Below are 16,145 nucleotides of genomic sequence, written 5' to 3'. Positions count from 1 at the left end.
ACATTTTGAAATTACTATGAAGAATTTAGGTACAGTGTAACGTATTTCATGGCTTCTTTGTACTAATTGGTCAGGTCAGGAAAGAAAAGGCTTAGTTCTTCAGCAGCCGTACATCATTGCTTGTTTTAAGGTGAACGTCAAGACACGCTTCTCGACGTAAAGTTGCCATGATTTATTTCAGTTAATGATGACAAGAACACATACGGTCACGTGCGAAAGCCGGTCACGATATTTGCCGTTTCTACGCAATTTGCTCGAGGGTCGGATTTTTCGATCCATGCCGGACACACATGATTTGTACTTGTATTATGCTGGGTGTGTTGGTTTATGTTCGCACTCGGGTAAGGCTCATTCGGTGAGTGCATAGCACTGTCACACGGGATCCCCATTTTAACGTCCCTCCCAGAAGACGATTGGTATATTTTTAGTGGAGCGGAAAAAAATCAACCTGCAACCCCTGGATTGACAGTAAAGTGTGTAACCACTAGACCACGGATCTGCCACATAACGAAAACTTTCAACATTTTAAAAGAATTTGCGTTCAAAAATGTATTTTCTTTGTACATTTCATAATAAAGCATCTGTGTCGTTGTTGACTGACGTATTGACGCGCAATAATATGACACAACAGTTGATCTAAAAAAAGACGTCAATTATTTACAAAGTAAATGTATGAGTACTTTTGTAATTCTATGTTGGAGCCTGGTCCCTGATTCAATCTTAGTCAAATATTTTTTTATTTGATTTTTTTTTTTTAAATCTGCAAAAAATCATTGGCCAACCGACTGTCCGTTATGCAACCAACTGAATGCCAGACTATTCCTGGTATAAAGCTGTAAGTTAGGATGCCGAACAAATCTAATGTATAACATGGAACCAATGTATTCATCATGCTCCCATGTTTAGCCGACGTCTATTCCTGGTATAATGCTGAAGGTTAGGATACCGAACAAATCTAATGAATAACATGGAACCAATGTATTCATCATGCTCCCATGTTTAGCCGACGTCTATTCCTGGTATAATGCTGAAGGTTAGGATACCGAACAAATCTAATGAATAACATGGAACCAATGTATCCATCATGCTCCCATGTTTAGCCGACGTCTACTCCTGATATAAAGCCGACGTTAGGTTACCGACCAAGATCAAGCCTAAGACCATTTCAAGTTGGTCAAAGTTTTTGTCTTTACTGTAAAATGTGCCCCTTTTACGTCTCTGTGTATCCTATATATATACTTTAAATCATATCGTTCATTGTCAAGGCTGTGGAACGCCAAATCTACATTACTAGTAACTCAAATATTTGAAGATCTCTTCAATCATCACTTAGAGGGCTCCAATGAAATTAATAATAGCATCAATTGAATAAGAGACCTATGCAAATCATTTGCAGAGCTTTATGTATGTAAAATTCAACTAAAGATATATCAACTCCCCGAGATTAACTTAATTAAAAAACTGTACAGTATTTGAATTGTAGAGCTCTCTTATTAAATTCATCCTCGGCACCCGGTTATCATATAGGTTATGATACGCTGGGGAGGATGATTAAATTGGGTATATCTCCTAGTCATTATTGTATATTGTTTTTGTTTCACATTCAGCCTAATGAATTCTTTCAATAATTAAATTAAAGAGGTCATTAATGAAAAGATAGTTATCTTTAAAAATACATTTGCTTATTATTCATTGCGGATAAGTACGGATTCTTTAGAATTTGAGCTACGCGTATCTAAAAATCGCTAATTGCCCTTATTGATTGAATTGGAGTTCTCTGCAATTGAAATGAAGAACTCTGTCATTTAATTGGTGAGAGCACACTAACTGCTAGCAATAATTATGTAATGGATAGCAGCATAAAATTAGAGACCTCTTTAAATCAATTAAAAGAGGTCGGGCGATACTATTTCCCGGTCCCGGTCTCCTCCGGTCCCGGTCTCATCCGGTCTCTGTTTCCAAAATTTTATAGTAGTTATCGGGCGTGATCGAGAAGGTGTGAATGACCGCGGGGGGTAATAGGATTGCAAAAGATTACAGTTGATTAACGTTGTTAAGAAAACAAACATTAGATATTTGATGATAATTATTTCATATTTTATATATATATATATATAAAAATAAGGCAAAGATAAAAAATTTAAAAAATATACAATAAATATGTACTAAAATTAATGTCATGAATAACAAACACATTGAAAATTTGTTCAATATAAATTCAGTTATAAGTATACTAATGATAATAGTAATACAATTAGAAACAATGCATGAATACATGTAAATGTTTAAAGTGACAATCGTATTTTGTAATCGATACGACACATTTATAACATAACATAAATTTTGAGTTATAAACTTTTAACTGTTTACTAAATAATGCATTTATGCAAAATATAATTACTGATAACAATATTTTAACCGTGTATTTAATAGCTCGATACGCAAAAATATTAAATGACTGGTGAATGCTAAAATATTTACAGTGATCAACTATCGTCACATGAGGTAGAAATATCCAGTTTTTTTGCATTTTTCTTTCAAATTCAACACGATGTCCTATGTAAGATATTTATTCATCATGTTTGGTAAGTTAAAAAACAACAACGTGAATTGTGGTATAAATCGTTTGGGAGTAATAGTGCATCTTTAACTATTTATTTTGTTGCAGGAGATGCACCGCCACGACCAGTTATCTAATGTATTTCTGTCAACTGATCGTCTATTTTTAATTTTTATGCCGACGCATTTCATGTGGAATCTTTTTCTTCATTTGCTATACATTGTATACGCAAATAACTAAACTATCGACGAATTCTGGCATATTCAAATGAACTGAATGTTTTATTTTGAAATACTTATGTGAAAAACTACAGAAACAAGCTCAGTAGCAAAAAGTTGAAACATACACCCGGTTTAATGGCACTGGGTAAACGCCAAAGACATATATGATAGAACACACAAAAAAAAATCACAAACAAGAAACATGGAAGAACAGCACAAAACTCCACAAACAGCACAGTGCCTACATACTGTATATATATATATATATATATATATATATATATATATATATATATATATATATATATATATATATATATATATATATATATATATGTTTTATCAAAGATTAGGGTTAAGGATACCAGAAAACGCTGCCGATCGCGACTTTTCATTTTCTTTAGGCAACAGATCTTTTTCTTTTTTTTCTAGACGGCTGACTAGATGTTCCCTCATTTCACTTTCAACGAAATTGACATTTGTATTTACATATAAAAATTAAAACAAAATTCAACAGCAATTGCAAAGACACCACAGTCATGTACATTTGGTTGTTGTTGAAATCGCGGAACTTCATAAGCTGAGATTTGTTACTTTTTCATAAATTTGTGTTAGTTGTATCCGGGACCAATAATAATCTTACTCCCAGGTTGTATTTGAATATTGTTTTTGAGTAATTTTATGTTTTCACCTAAATTATCAAAATAATAACTGCAATCAGTATCTCTGAAATAACTGAGGGTGGCTGTTGTTTCCAGGTCATTCATGTCGGAAAATAGCTCATTGAGCTAATATTTATTGTTAAAATGTACCCGACTTTAGATAACGATTCATGTATCTTGTAAGTTATATTTCATTTGTAAAATAGCCTTCCAATATTTCAGTAGGTAATTAATTATTATTATACTTAATATATTTCCCAAGGAACTCTTCATAACAGGTTTATGACAATACACAATAATGTCATACCATTAAAGGTGTCAATGCATTATATACAAAGCGTGTCATAGATTAGCCCCTGTCCCTAGTTAAGCACATGATAAACGGATTAGCCAGTTTTATTACACACGCATGGCTAATGTTCGGTTCATATATTTAGTTATGTCTATACCATATTTTCTCAAATTTATGTTCAGTATAAAAATATTGTTGTTTATTATAAAGGCAATGATATAGACTAAATGATTGTTATGTAAAGGCTCTAATAAAGTTTAAAAATCAAACGATTTTAGCATATAACCAAATTTGAAAATAAATAATATAATCAGCATCATATTTCTTAAAAAGTTAGAGATTAATTGCAAAGTTCCAGTAGACAAATAAACTATATTATACTAAAGTTGTGTTATAATGACGAAGGTATTCGAATTTATTCAATGTTAGCGAAAAGCACAAAAATATAAACGAAAAATGCGGACGTAATATTGTTTACACCTATAACAAATTGCATAAATAGTTTACACCTATAATATATTGCATAAATTAAAACATAATGTTTGTATATTTTATTCCATTTTGTTACATATAAAAGCAAATAAGATTGTCAAATTAGTTTAACATACATCGGCAACACAATCCGCTGCCTAAGGCCATAAGTTATGAACCGGGAATTATGAGACCGGATGAGACCGGATTTTACGAGGAGAGACCGGGAAATAGTATCGCCCAAAGAGGTCTTCAATTGATTTTGAACACGTCTTCAAATCAGTTGGAGAGGTTTCTTATTATCTGAAGAGGTCTCTAAGTATTTGAAGATTTCTTCAAATAATTGAGTTTATGTAAACAAGGCAGGGATAATAGACTAGGAATATTTCTCGATACCATATTTCCAATCATTATCTTTCTGGTGATTTTTCATTTGGTTTTTATTGAGGCGGTGCTCTAGGTAAATCATCCTCGGTACCATCATCCTGATGTAAATCTTACTGTTTTTCTTATTTTTAATGAATTAATACAAATTAAGGAATGAAAATCACCAAAGTACTTTTTAGAACTAAGAAAATTGTATGTGGTATTTCTGGAGGGGTTGACAGCGCAGTGTCTGCTCTCTTATTGAAACTAAAAGGTAAGCAAAGTTTAGGCATTGTTGATCTTGACTTGATGCCATTCGGATGTTTACAATCGGACAAAAACGGATAAATTTGGCATCATTCGGAGTAAACAAAATCTTTATGACAATATTGCCTAAGACCGCTTTGACCGTAACTTAGTTGGAACTCTTCGGGCTAAGCTGACTGGATCGCAGTTTCTTGCCTTTGCACATTTTACTTCTTCTCCCAATTACATGTTTGGCAGGTCCTTCTCCCATGTTTGTGCTTCTTTTACAGTAAAGTTAGTTTGTATTTCTTTAGTAGACCTTGCGGTCAAGGATAACCCGTGAAAGTGCAGGCACTTATTTCCAACGGGGTCCTTTGTTTTTTGCTGAAGGGACAGCATGCTGAACAGACAGTGGTGGGATACAAGGAAGTCCGGGTGCGATACCCTAGCTCTTTTTCGAATAGACCCCTTGATTCTTTTACGTGCTCAGTGTAAAGCACCGATACATGGGGTACAACTTTCCTGGGTTAAACCAGGAATCCCTAGCTTTAGAGTAAGTTAGTAAAGCATTGAAAAAAAAAAACTTGGAAGAAAACATAAGCAACAAGCGCTATCAACAGAGCTTACAAGACAGTGTCAAGACATCTAGTTACATGCAAAGGTGCTCGTCACATTGCCTGGATACAGTAATACATTTTTTTAATTTTTTTTAACTTTCGATAGCATTTGAATGTTTATCCAGTTACGTCATTAAAACAAGGAAAATCGATGGTAGCCGGCCAATGAAAACGCTTCGTGTATTTAAGTCATAGCCGAGTGCACGGTCAAGGTCAAAATTGCAAGAATGTGATTCGAAGAGAAAGTAGAAATACTGCAACAAAAACGTTCGATTTGGATAAATACGCGTCTTACTCAACGAGTTTTTAACGGTAGGAATGATATTTTAAGCTTCTCTTTTTTTAATGCATACGGAAAGTTTGCATGTCAGTCTGTTTTTAATGTGTTTTAGGGGGGAAAAATCCGTTGTTTTTCAACCTCCCGGTTCTTGCGTAATGGTGAATTTCAGCTTCTGGTCGGTGCATTTTGTTTTAGTAAGCCGTAAAGGTCAATCTTACTAGCATAAAAGTTATATTTTTCTTGTAGATGGAAATCTTACCTTATCAGAACAGTAAAAATTATTAGATTATCTCAATTATTTTAGGAACTATGCTCTATTGATTAGGTCCGTTCGGAATTGATGATTTTTTGCACATGTTTACCTTATATTTATTTATATATTATACTAATTTTCTTTCATGAAAAATTGTGGAATAATTTTTTAAATGACATGTATTCACTATCTTCACCGAAATAAATAAATAATTAAAAAAAATAAAAAAATAAAAAATAAGAAAATATGAAATAAGTATGTATTACTGTATCCAGGCAATGTGACGAGCACCTGTGGTTACATGTAGTTCCAATGTAGCCAAAAGTATGCGCGTAGACTGGTTAGCGACCTATTATTCGCCCGTACCACTTTTTCGCCCACCCAGTTTAAACCAGTCAAACCAAAATATTTTACACAAATTAGTATGGCGTTTTATTGCGTCATCTCTTCTGACAGATATCAGCTGTTTTCTGCGTTAAAATGTAAGTAGTATGTGGAATTCGAGCCAAATAAACATTGTTTACACTTCTAACCTTGTTAGTTGCACGCGGGGATGACCTCATCATGCGCGCGCTCGCTTGCATGAGGCCCTGTAAGGATTTTTTCATTTTCCTTATACCTTGCACTATCAGACGACAATATTTATTTGTCATTATAAAGTATAAAGCTGGTGATGAATTATTCAAATACCATAAATTGCTGTTTTTTAGTTCAATTTTCGAAAAGGCAAATGGTAAAACCTCAAAACGGTGAAGTTATCGCCGAATTTTTCGTCTAAGGGAAGCAACTCAAATTTGAATTAATCATTACATTCTTGTACCGACATGCGTTGTCCCCCTTTGGAAGTCTATAAATATGCATACATTATGTAGGTAATGTTTCAAAAAGGAATCCCAGCAGCTTCTTAAATTTTTTGCAAAGAGAAGAATTACCGAGTAGGTGTTGTATCATTTTACACATACATTAACAGTATGTAATAGTAAACATGTTATATATATTGATCAATTGTCGTTTTAAACGGTGGCTAGACTGGTAAAATAAAATAAAAATGTTTGAAGATATAGTTTAGAGAGAAATATATGAAAAACATCGTAAGAATAGCGAATGAATGGGGTGGGCGAATTATTGGTACGGTAGGGTGCTTATTTTAGCGAAATTATAGGGGTACTTTGCGCGTGGGAATATTCGGAATCCCTAGCTATTTTCAAAAACAAATAACACAGTTTTTGTCAGAAGAGCCAACCTATCTGAATGTAAAGTTTTATTGTAATAGCTATCTTGTGTCAAAAGTAACGTAGGAAAAACCTCCATTTCCGGCCGAAAAGGGGTCGCTATCCAGTAGGGAATTTTTTTAACATTTGGATATTCATTTTGTTCCCAAAACGCCACAAGTCGACTGATTCATACCAATGTAAAATATATTCTTCAACTGTAACTCCAAAATATTTACTATTGCATTGTATAATAAAAACACAAAAATTAAACATAAATTATTTTTAGCCAATACCTTTCCCTTATTACACTGAAGTGTTTTATGAAACACAAATTTAGATCGATCTGTCAACAAAGCATCGCCATTTTTTAACTATCTAGCAGGTGCCAGTTATTTTTCCGCTCAATATACTTAACGCTCGAATCTGTCATTCTTGATTTGGAGAACAAGAAGTGGGATATGGATGCGTAGAGTTGCCAAAACAAAAATCTTCAAAGACTCTGAAGCGGCTAAAACAAAAATCTTCAAAGACTCTGAAGCGGCTGTTTATATGGACTAGTACCAATGAACCCTACAGCGGTTGTAATCAGAATAAGCCATACTTATCCAAATAAATGTATGATGTATCTTTTTTTACGATTTTTTATTTGGCAAATCCTTCACATACAAATTGTTTTGTACCAAAAGTGGGTAGGTATTCCAATCGGGATTCCGGGTTAAAGCATATTGCATCTATAAAATATCATAAAATCAAGAAATATTACCAGATAATGCTATTTTATATTAGTTCCGTAGTCAAAAAAAGAAATATCGGACAAATTAGTATGAGTTTGATGTGTTTTTCTTCATTTCATACTGTCAAAACATAACAAAGGACAAGCTACATCAAGAACACTTAGAAATTCATCCAATATATCTAGTTTCCGAGCCCACACATCTTTATACCCCCAAAACAAAGTTTGGGGGGGGAGTATACTGGAATCGGGTTGTCCGTCTGTCCGTCTGTCTGTCTGTCTGTCCGTCTGTCCGTCCGTTTTTTTTTTGTCCGGGATTCATCTTTGTCGTTATTGAACAAATCTTTTTCAAACTTTCAGATATTAATGGCCATGATGTAAACTTGCGCCTCTGTGAAATTGGTACGGGTCACATGACCCTGACCAGAGTTATCTCCCCTTGATGTGTTAAAGTAGGCAAAATAAGCCCTGTCCGGGATTCATCTTTGTTATTATTCAACAAATCTTTATCAAACTTTCAGAAATTAATGGCCATGTTGTAAACTTTCGCCTCTGTGAATTTGGTACAGGTCACATGACCCTGACTGGAGTTATCTCCCCTTGATGTGTTAAAGTAGGCAAAATAAGCCCTGTCCGGGATTCATCTTTGTTATTATTCAACAAATCTTTATCAAACTTTCAGAAATTAATGGCCATGTTGTAAACTTTCGCCTCTGTGAATTTGGTACAGGTCACATGACCCTGACTGGAGTTATCTCCCCTTGTAGGCAAAATTAGCTTTGTCCGGCCTAACTCCAGGGCAAACAACCTAGACATGGAGGGGTGGGGGGTATTCGTTAGCCTATGGCTTACAGTTCTAGTTGTTTATAAATTCAATCCTCCCTTCTACAATATCTGCATGGAATTCTCTTCCAGTTGACGCAAAAGCTGTAAACAATATTGCTGGTTTTAAATCATACCTCTATTCTGATAAGCCCAAAACACTTACATGTAGAATATTTTATTACGGGAAACGCCGGCTTCAGGTCCTGCACACTCACCTACGCAACGATCGATTGTAGTTCCCTGAATCACCATCTCTATGCTAAAAATATTGTTCCATCACCATTTTGTATGTGTGGTAGACAGGAGACTATATACCACTATCTCTTTATTTGTCCTCTCTTTCCGGAACAATGGCAAAATATGTTAATATTGTTCAATCTCCAACTGAGGTTACCCTCCGTTCCTTACTATATGGTGATGACACATTGACTGAAGAGCAAAATAGTACTCTGTTTGATGCAGTTCATCGTTTTATCTATTTGTCAAAAAGATTTGAAAGCCAGTGATCGACTGAAACCGCCAACACTCACACATTTTTTACTTTGCCTCTCTTTCTTTTCTTCTTCGTTCTTTCTCATACTATATCATTTCTTTCTACTTCAATGCAGTTGATTTATTTAGAATCAAGTTTTTTTCTTAAGTAAAGGTTATTGCATTTAAAGTCTCTCATTCAATTCCCAAAATTTTAAGCATTATTTAATATGAGCTTGTGTATTGATATGATTATATCTTCATCACTAGTATCCGCCTCAAATGCTAATTGTAATTAGGAAAACAGGAAAAAGGAACTCAATTAGTTTATTTCTACCATTCCAATCCTGAAGTTTGATTATGTATTTGTATTGAAATGTTGATTAATTTTGCTCAATAAAATATGTTTAAACCAAAACATAACAAAATATACATGAAGGGCACCTGCAAAGCTGCTGTTCACAGTTTTGCAACAATCGGAACAACCAACTCGGCCAGAGTTGATACGATTGTATTTACGAGGTCTATCTCGAAGCTTGCTGGAAATGGTCGAGTTGTTACAATTGGCATAATTGTTGTCTGTGTCAGTCAGGTTTTGTTTTATTGGAAAGGTAAATCCTGTGTTAAAAAGCATTTAATGCTTGTTATGTGCAAAAAATCTTTGAACTTACATGGTAAAATATTAATATAAACCTTTAACATCTATTTCAAACATAAAATACTTCTCTAAATACAATTTCAATATTTTTCAAAAGAACCCTGTTTTTGCACAAACCTGTTTAGACGTTAGGGATTGTAAGAATCCAGTGTAACACATCTTTTATTTTAGACTAAAGCCATACAGGAACTTGAGTAAGCCTGAATAAACAAAATTTATGCCAGGCTTGTTCAAGATCTAAAATTCATGCATCTTACCGGTATATTCTAGCAGGGCTTGTTACAATATTCAAAGCCAAGTAGTTCTGCAAGGATTACGGCTGGTTGATCTAAAAGATCAATATTTATTACTGTACTTTATAATATGCTAGGTTTCACCTATTTTAATATCCTGGTTCTAGGCTATGATGTCCATGGGCTGTTTATGAAAAATTGGGACTCTGCCAATGAGCATGGTGTTTGCATGGCAGATGAAGACCGAGAGTACGCTCAGTTTGTGTGTAGCCACCTTGGTATTCCCTTCCACGAGGTCAACTTTGTGAAGGAATACTGGAATGAGGTGTTCAGGTCTGTGACTTGTCATTTTACATAAATTATAACATGACATTGTAATCATAACATTTTGATGTATCTTTGATTAATGCCAATGGCATGGCAAACTAGAGTAAGATTTTTTTATGTGTATTATGTATGTGATGGCAAAATATATATTTTAGATGTGCACTACAATTAGTGGTTTCTATAAGGTATTCAACACAATTTTGAAATTTAGTATTTTGGAAGAACTTTTTTTTATTTAACAATGTGGTGAAGATTAAATTTAAATAATGACTGAATTATGTATACAATAAATTTCATTGTCCAAATTTAGTGCCTTTCTTCAAGATCTGCACCAAGGGAAGACTCCAAATCCAGATGTGCTGTGTAATAAGTATATCAAGTTTGATGCTTTCTTCAAATATGCCACGGAGTCACTTGGGGCTGATGCAATAGCTACGGGCCATTATGTGAGATCCAGTGCAGGCTATGATCTGGATAATATAGATCCAAAAAAGGGTACTCTTAAGTCTAATAAAATCTTAATAATTATGAAGTTTTCTCTCTGTTTTTCTACACCTGAGCCCATGTTTAGGAACAGGCTTAAGTATGATTTCCTACTGAAAACTACAAATCTTCATGAAAATGCTTTAGCTTTGAGCCTAACTTGAGACTTGAAATCATGGGCTCTGACCAATAAAGTCTTTATCATGGATGCATGTTTTAGAATAGTATAAATAGTTTAAATACTAAAAAAACGATTTAAAAAAAAAAAATGGAATAGTTTTATGTGATTTGAAATGTGAGGCTATATTGTTTGAAAAGTTTTGCATAACTGTTATTGTGATTTGCCTTGAAGAGCATGAAGCAAAACGTGTTGGCAAATAAAATGGAACGTGATGTAATCTATATTTCATTTGTAATTTTTCTGCAACAGCACACTTTTAGCTTTTGAGATATATTTCATATATACACATGTATGTATAATTTTTTATGAAATTTCATTCAAGTTGTATTTCTTTACAGGGGTGAACCTTCTCAAAGCTAGAGATCCGCTGAAATGCCAGACCCTATTTTTGTCCCAAATTTCCCAGAATGCTTTACAGAGGGCATTGTTTCCTATTGGTGACATGATAAAGTCTGATGTCAAACAGATTGCAAGGGATTATGGGATGGAAAAAGTTGCCAATAAACGAGAGGTTGGATGGTTTCAAGTGAAATAATCATTTATGTAGTAAAAATAATAATTAAGTAATGATAATAATTATTATAATGATAATAATAATTTGAGTAATAATAATAATAATGTTAATAAATATATTATAGACAACTTCCCTTGGTTTACACCAGTACTGAGTTCTCCATATTCATTTATTGCACAGTTATACCCTTTAAATGGCGACCACCAGACACAGTAGTTACTGGTACCAACTTAACGTCCAATATGACAAAGCGGGGTATATGCATTGGACTTTTCACACCTGAAGCAAAGCATAGTGCTTTATGGAGTAAATCAATGATTTGTATATTATTTATACATGCAGTTCTTGATACACCTTACATAAGTTTTGGATTGTTTCTGTGTTTGTCTAGAGTGTGGGGATCTGTTTCATCGGCAAGAGGAACTTCAAGGACTTCACAGATGAATACATGGAGCCCAGGCTGGGCAACTTTATCAACCTTGAAACTGGAGAAAACATGGGGCCACATAAAGGTAATACATGCAGTAGAATAGTACCAGTGTTCCAGCCAGAGGCCTAAATAGCAGGGTGGTGCACCCCACTGCCCTTTTCCAACACCCTACTGCCTTTTCACTACACCCTGCTTTTTGTTAATTTTAAGAATTTAGCATGAAAATATTAATTATACATACTTTTGACACTAAAGTAAAGATAACAGCTAAGGTATTCATAGCAAACTATTAGTATTGAAAGTAGCTACAATGCCTACGCAATAAGAATTGAACAATTGCCCTTGCAGGTGCCCCATTAAGGCTCATTCAGTGCACATCAAAAGTACCATTCTGACCTAGCACCATGCCCTTTCTAATCCTGGCTGGAGCACTGTAGTGCCTTACAATGAGGCACTGTCTTATCAACACACATATTGTATGATAGCCTTGTTCAAATTCATATTTCTGAGATGTTGTACTATATATTTCGAAACTTGTCTTTATTGGTCTGACAGTTAAAGGCAAAGTATAACTTCAATTCTTTTTTTCATATTCTCTCAATATTTCACTGAAACTCTTGATCTTAATATTTCGTTGAACTTATGTTGATAAGATGTCCTTGTGTATGTCTATAATTATAATACAGAATAATGAAAATAACAGGTGTCTGTAAAGTTCATGGACAGTAAATATAAATTGTTAGCATAATGTACCAGCTACGCTCCAGTGACCTGCTATCTACAAACACTTCAACATGTAAACATGATCTTTTTGTCACAAAATATACCATTATAGAATACAATTGTACCATATTGGAGGAAGTTTTCTTTGTTATTGTTCATGCAATAATTTGTATATCATAGCGAAAGCCATGCAATTAGTTGCGTCTGGATAAATTACAACATTATTACTATATTGTCATGCTACTAATTGCATTGTATGCTTGACAATATGGTATAACAATGGTTTTATTCCAAACTATTGTGATTGAATTTTTACATATATATGAATATATAATTTTAATAACTTGGCTAATTGTTGCAGTAATTTTAATGGCACTTGTGGCATAATTATATTCCCTGCTTTTTTTATTTCAGGTTTTTATGCATACACGATGGGACAGAAGTCCCAAATAGGCGGCTTGGGAGTTGGAATGTTCATCGCCCACAAAGACACTGACACTAATGATATATATGTGGTGGGTATTTGTTTTGTAAGATTTTTATTCTTTTCCATAGGGTACATGTAGTTTTAAACCAAAAATGTCAACATTAAAATCAAGGTTTTATTGAGTTTTTCTATTTTTTTCAAATCAATAAAGACATATTTTCGTTTGACTGCATCAGAAGGTTCAACTTTGGTCTCTTTGTTTACAAATGATGTTTTCTGCTTCTCACAGAGTGGTTTTGGGCTAAGGCAGAAAAGCTTTACCTAGCCTCATATAATTAATAGTTGGTTTCTACCAAATAAATGATGTCTGGGGTTGCACTCATGAAAGATCTTGGTGCGTGTCTTTTTGAGGTAGTAAAATTTTCCCTTTTTATATGCCCGAAGGGTCGTATTATGTTATGGCCTCCATCGTCTGTCCGTCTGTTAGCAATTCCGTGTCCGGGCCATAACTTGGTAACTAATAAAGCGATTTTCAAATAACTTTATACAAATCATCACTACATTAAAAGGATGTGTCGCGCGCAATTTCCAGGTCCATACCTCAAAGACTAGAATCACCATGGGGGTGCGTTAGCAAATCCGTGTCCGGACCACAACTTGGTCACTAATAAAGTCATTTTCAAATAACTTAATACAAAGCATCATTACATTAAAAGGATGTGTCGCGCGCAATTTCCAGGTCCATACCTCAAACACTAGAATCACCATGGGGGGGGACATTAGCAATTCCATGTCCAGGCCATAACTGGGTTACTACTAAAGCAATTTTCAAATAACTTTATACAAATCATCTCTACATTAAAAGGGTTTGTCAAGCATGCTTTTCAGGTCCGTACCTCAAAGGCTAATTTCACTGGGGGGCGTTAGCAATTCCGTGTCCGGGCCATAACTTGGTAACTAATAAAGCGATTTTCAAATAACTTTATACAAATCATCACTACATTAAAGGATGTGTCGCGCGCAATTCCCAGGTCCATACCTCAAAGACTAGAATCACCATGGGGGTGCGTTAGCAAATCCGTGTCCGGGCCACAACTTGGTCACTAATAAAGTCATTTTCAAATAACTTTATACCAAGCATCATTACATTAAAAGGATGTGTCGCGCGCAATTTCCAATTATTCTATGTTGTAAAAAAATACTGTTGAACAAAGGTTTTTATTAGCACTGCTAACTTAAGTATCATTAAAGTTTCAATATTAAAGTTTAAGCCTTTGTTGTAAACACTTCACACCTAGTAAGCAGTATACTAGCATAACCTAAATGTTTATTAAAGACCTCAAGCCGAATCTTCTTCGGGCGTATAATGCTCCGTTTCGCGGTGCTCTTGTTTACATTTATTTTAAAAACCATCTACTTTTCATATTTCACACTGTATTTTCATATCTGTGTACGTGTTTGTTTTTCTTTAAATTAAACTAAAAAAATAACCATTTTCTACGAAGTTAAACATTTAGCATAAGGTGCTATATGAGGTCTAACTCATGATAAATATGTGCAGGGGTAAAAACAAGCAGCAGTCCCCAAACCCTTCTTTTGTTATATGTTTGCCTGGCTTACAGGATGGTACTCAAAATTTGAATTTGTCAGGTCTGGGTTTGTTAAGTTTCTGTGAGCCAGGTGCATGTATTTATGTAGAAACTTGGGGACATTAAGAACACTGAGGGAGTCCGAGAATCCTTAATTTGGGCCTGAACTTTCAACAATACTTTTCAGCTGGTTCATTTTGGTTGTCATTGTATTCCTGTCAATTGCTGGAATCATTCAATTTTATTAGCTTTAAAATTTGTAGTTTTCTTCAACAATGGCCAGATAGTTCAGAACTTCATTACAGTTAACAAAGTGATTAATGACATTGTTGTTAACTTTCAAATTGCTACTGCTCTGAAAGTTTAATAGATACATTTGTGATCTGCAGTGTTCCGAACAATATTTGAGATGACTGTTTCAGCTGTACTTGTTTTATTTCAATATATTAACTCGCCGCTGACCTTTCCAGTTAGTGTCTAACACAGACTACCTGCTGTCCTTGCAATTGAGCTTAAATAAAAAAGAATATGAATTACAAACAATAGAAATCTTTCATATTCTTTTTCTTCCAGGTGCCTGGCACAGACCATCCAGCCCTATTTGTACAGACTATATTCACGGAAGAATGTCACTGGATAAACAAACCGCCTCGACAACTTCTCACCGACCAAATGTACAACTGTGAGTTCAAATACCAGCACGTTTCACTGAGTGGACGTAAACTCAACTGTACGCTGACATTGAGTGGGGGGAATTCTGTGATAGTGTCTGTAGATCAGCCGATAAGAGCAATAGTTCCTGGACAGTTTGCCGTGTTTTATGACGGTGACGTGTGTCTCGGAAGTGGTAAAATTCGAAAAACTGGACCCAGCATGTATACTATGGGTGAAAGGAGCAGATTGCCACAGTATTTGGACATTGCAGTGGGAGCCTCTGGCTCCTAGTTGTGTTACAATGGTGTTTATAAATAAAACAATTACTTATTAAAGTGTTTATTGATCTTTTTTCTTTTCTTCACAATACTTGATTTTGACTGACTCAGTGATCAAGACAAAAGCACCTTGGAGTGAGCACCACTGTCTGTTTTAAGAAAAAAATGAGCATAACTTGACAATAAAAGGCCATCATGGTTCTCTTCTTTCCAAGGGCCACTAAAACTCTTAGTCAATAATGTAACTGTGTCTATATTTGTTCAATTTTCACCAATTTTGTTCAGCTCGATTGTCGAGAAGGCTTTATAGAATCGCACACAAATCTGTTTTCTGAACAGCCTTTAGAACAATGTAGGTAAGGGAAGTTGGTGATGAATCAGATCCGCACTTTTTTAAAAGAGGATTTGTTTTAAAGATAGGGTCGGTCTGGCTGGAT

The 16,145-nt window shown here is 34.6% G+C and overlaps 1 protein-coding gene across 1 annotated transcript; it reads left to right on the top strand.

The window, feature by feature from the left end:
* The first annotated feature begins 4,552 nt into the window (after nt 1-4,552).
* LOC128217664 (mitochondrial tRNA-specific 2-thiouridylase 1-like) lies at nt 4,553-15,765 on the top strand. Its single transcript, XM_052924966.1, has 7 exons — nt 4,553-4,846; nt 10,270-10,435; nt 10,740-10,924; nt 11,432-11,604; nt 11,999-12,119; nt 13,175-13,275; nt 15,350-15,765. Exons 1-7 carry the CDS (start codon nt 4,747-4,749, stop codon nt 15,719-15,721), a joined length of 1,218 nt encoding a protein of 405 aa, XP_052780926.1. The 5' UTR covers nt 4,553-4,746; the 3' UTR covers nt 15,722-15,765.
* The last annotated feature ends 380 nt before the right edge of the window (nt 15,766-16,145 follow it).

The sequence above is a fragment of the Mya arenaria genome, chromosome 14, assembly GCF_026914265.1.
Source record: "Mya arenaria isolate MELC-2E11 chromosome 14, ASM2691426v1".
Classification (NCBI taxonomy): domain Eukaryota; kingdom Metazoa; phylum Mollusca; class Bivalvia; order Myida; family Myidae; genus Mya; species Mya arenaria.
This window is presented reverse-complemented; position numbering and strand designations above follow the sequence as displayed.

What these genes read in the sequence shown, in the direction of transcription:
- LOC128217664 (XM_052924966.1), top strand. Translation starts at nt 4,747, where the DNA reads ATGAAAATCACCAAAGTACTTTTTAGAACTAAGAAAATTGTATGTGGT. An exon ending in TACTGGAATGAGGTGTTCAG is followed by an intron (nt 10,436 to 10,739) that starts GTCTGTGACTTG and finishes GTCCAAATTTAG; the next exon opens with TGCCTTTCTTCAAGATCTGC. An exon ending in AAGTTGCCAATAAACGAGAG is followed by an intron (nt 11,605 to 11,998) that starts GTTGGATGGTTT and finishes GTGTTTGTCTAG; the next exon opens with AGTGTGGGGATCTGTTTCAT.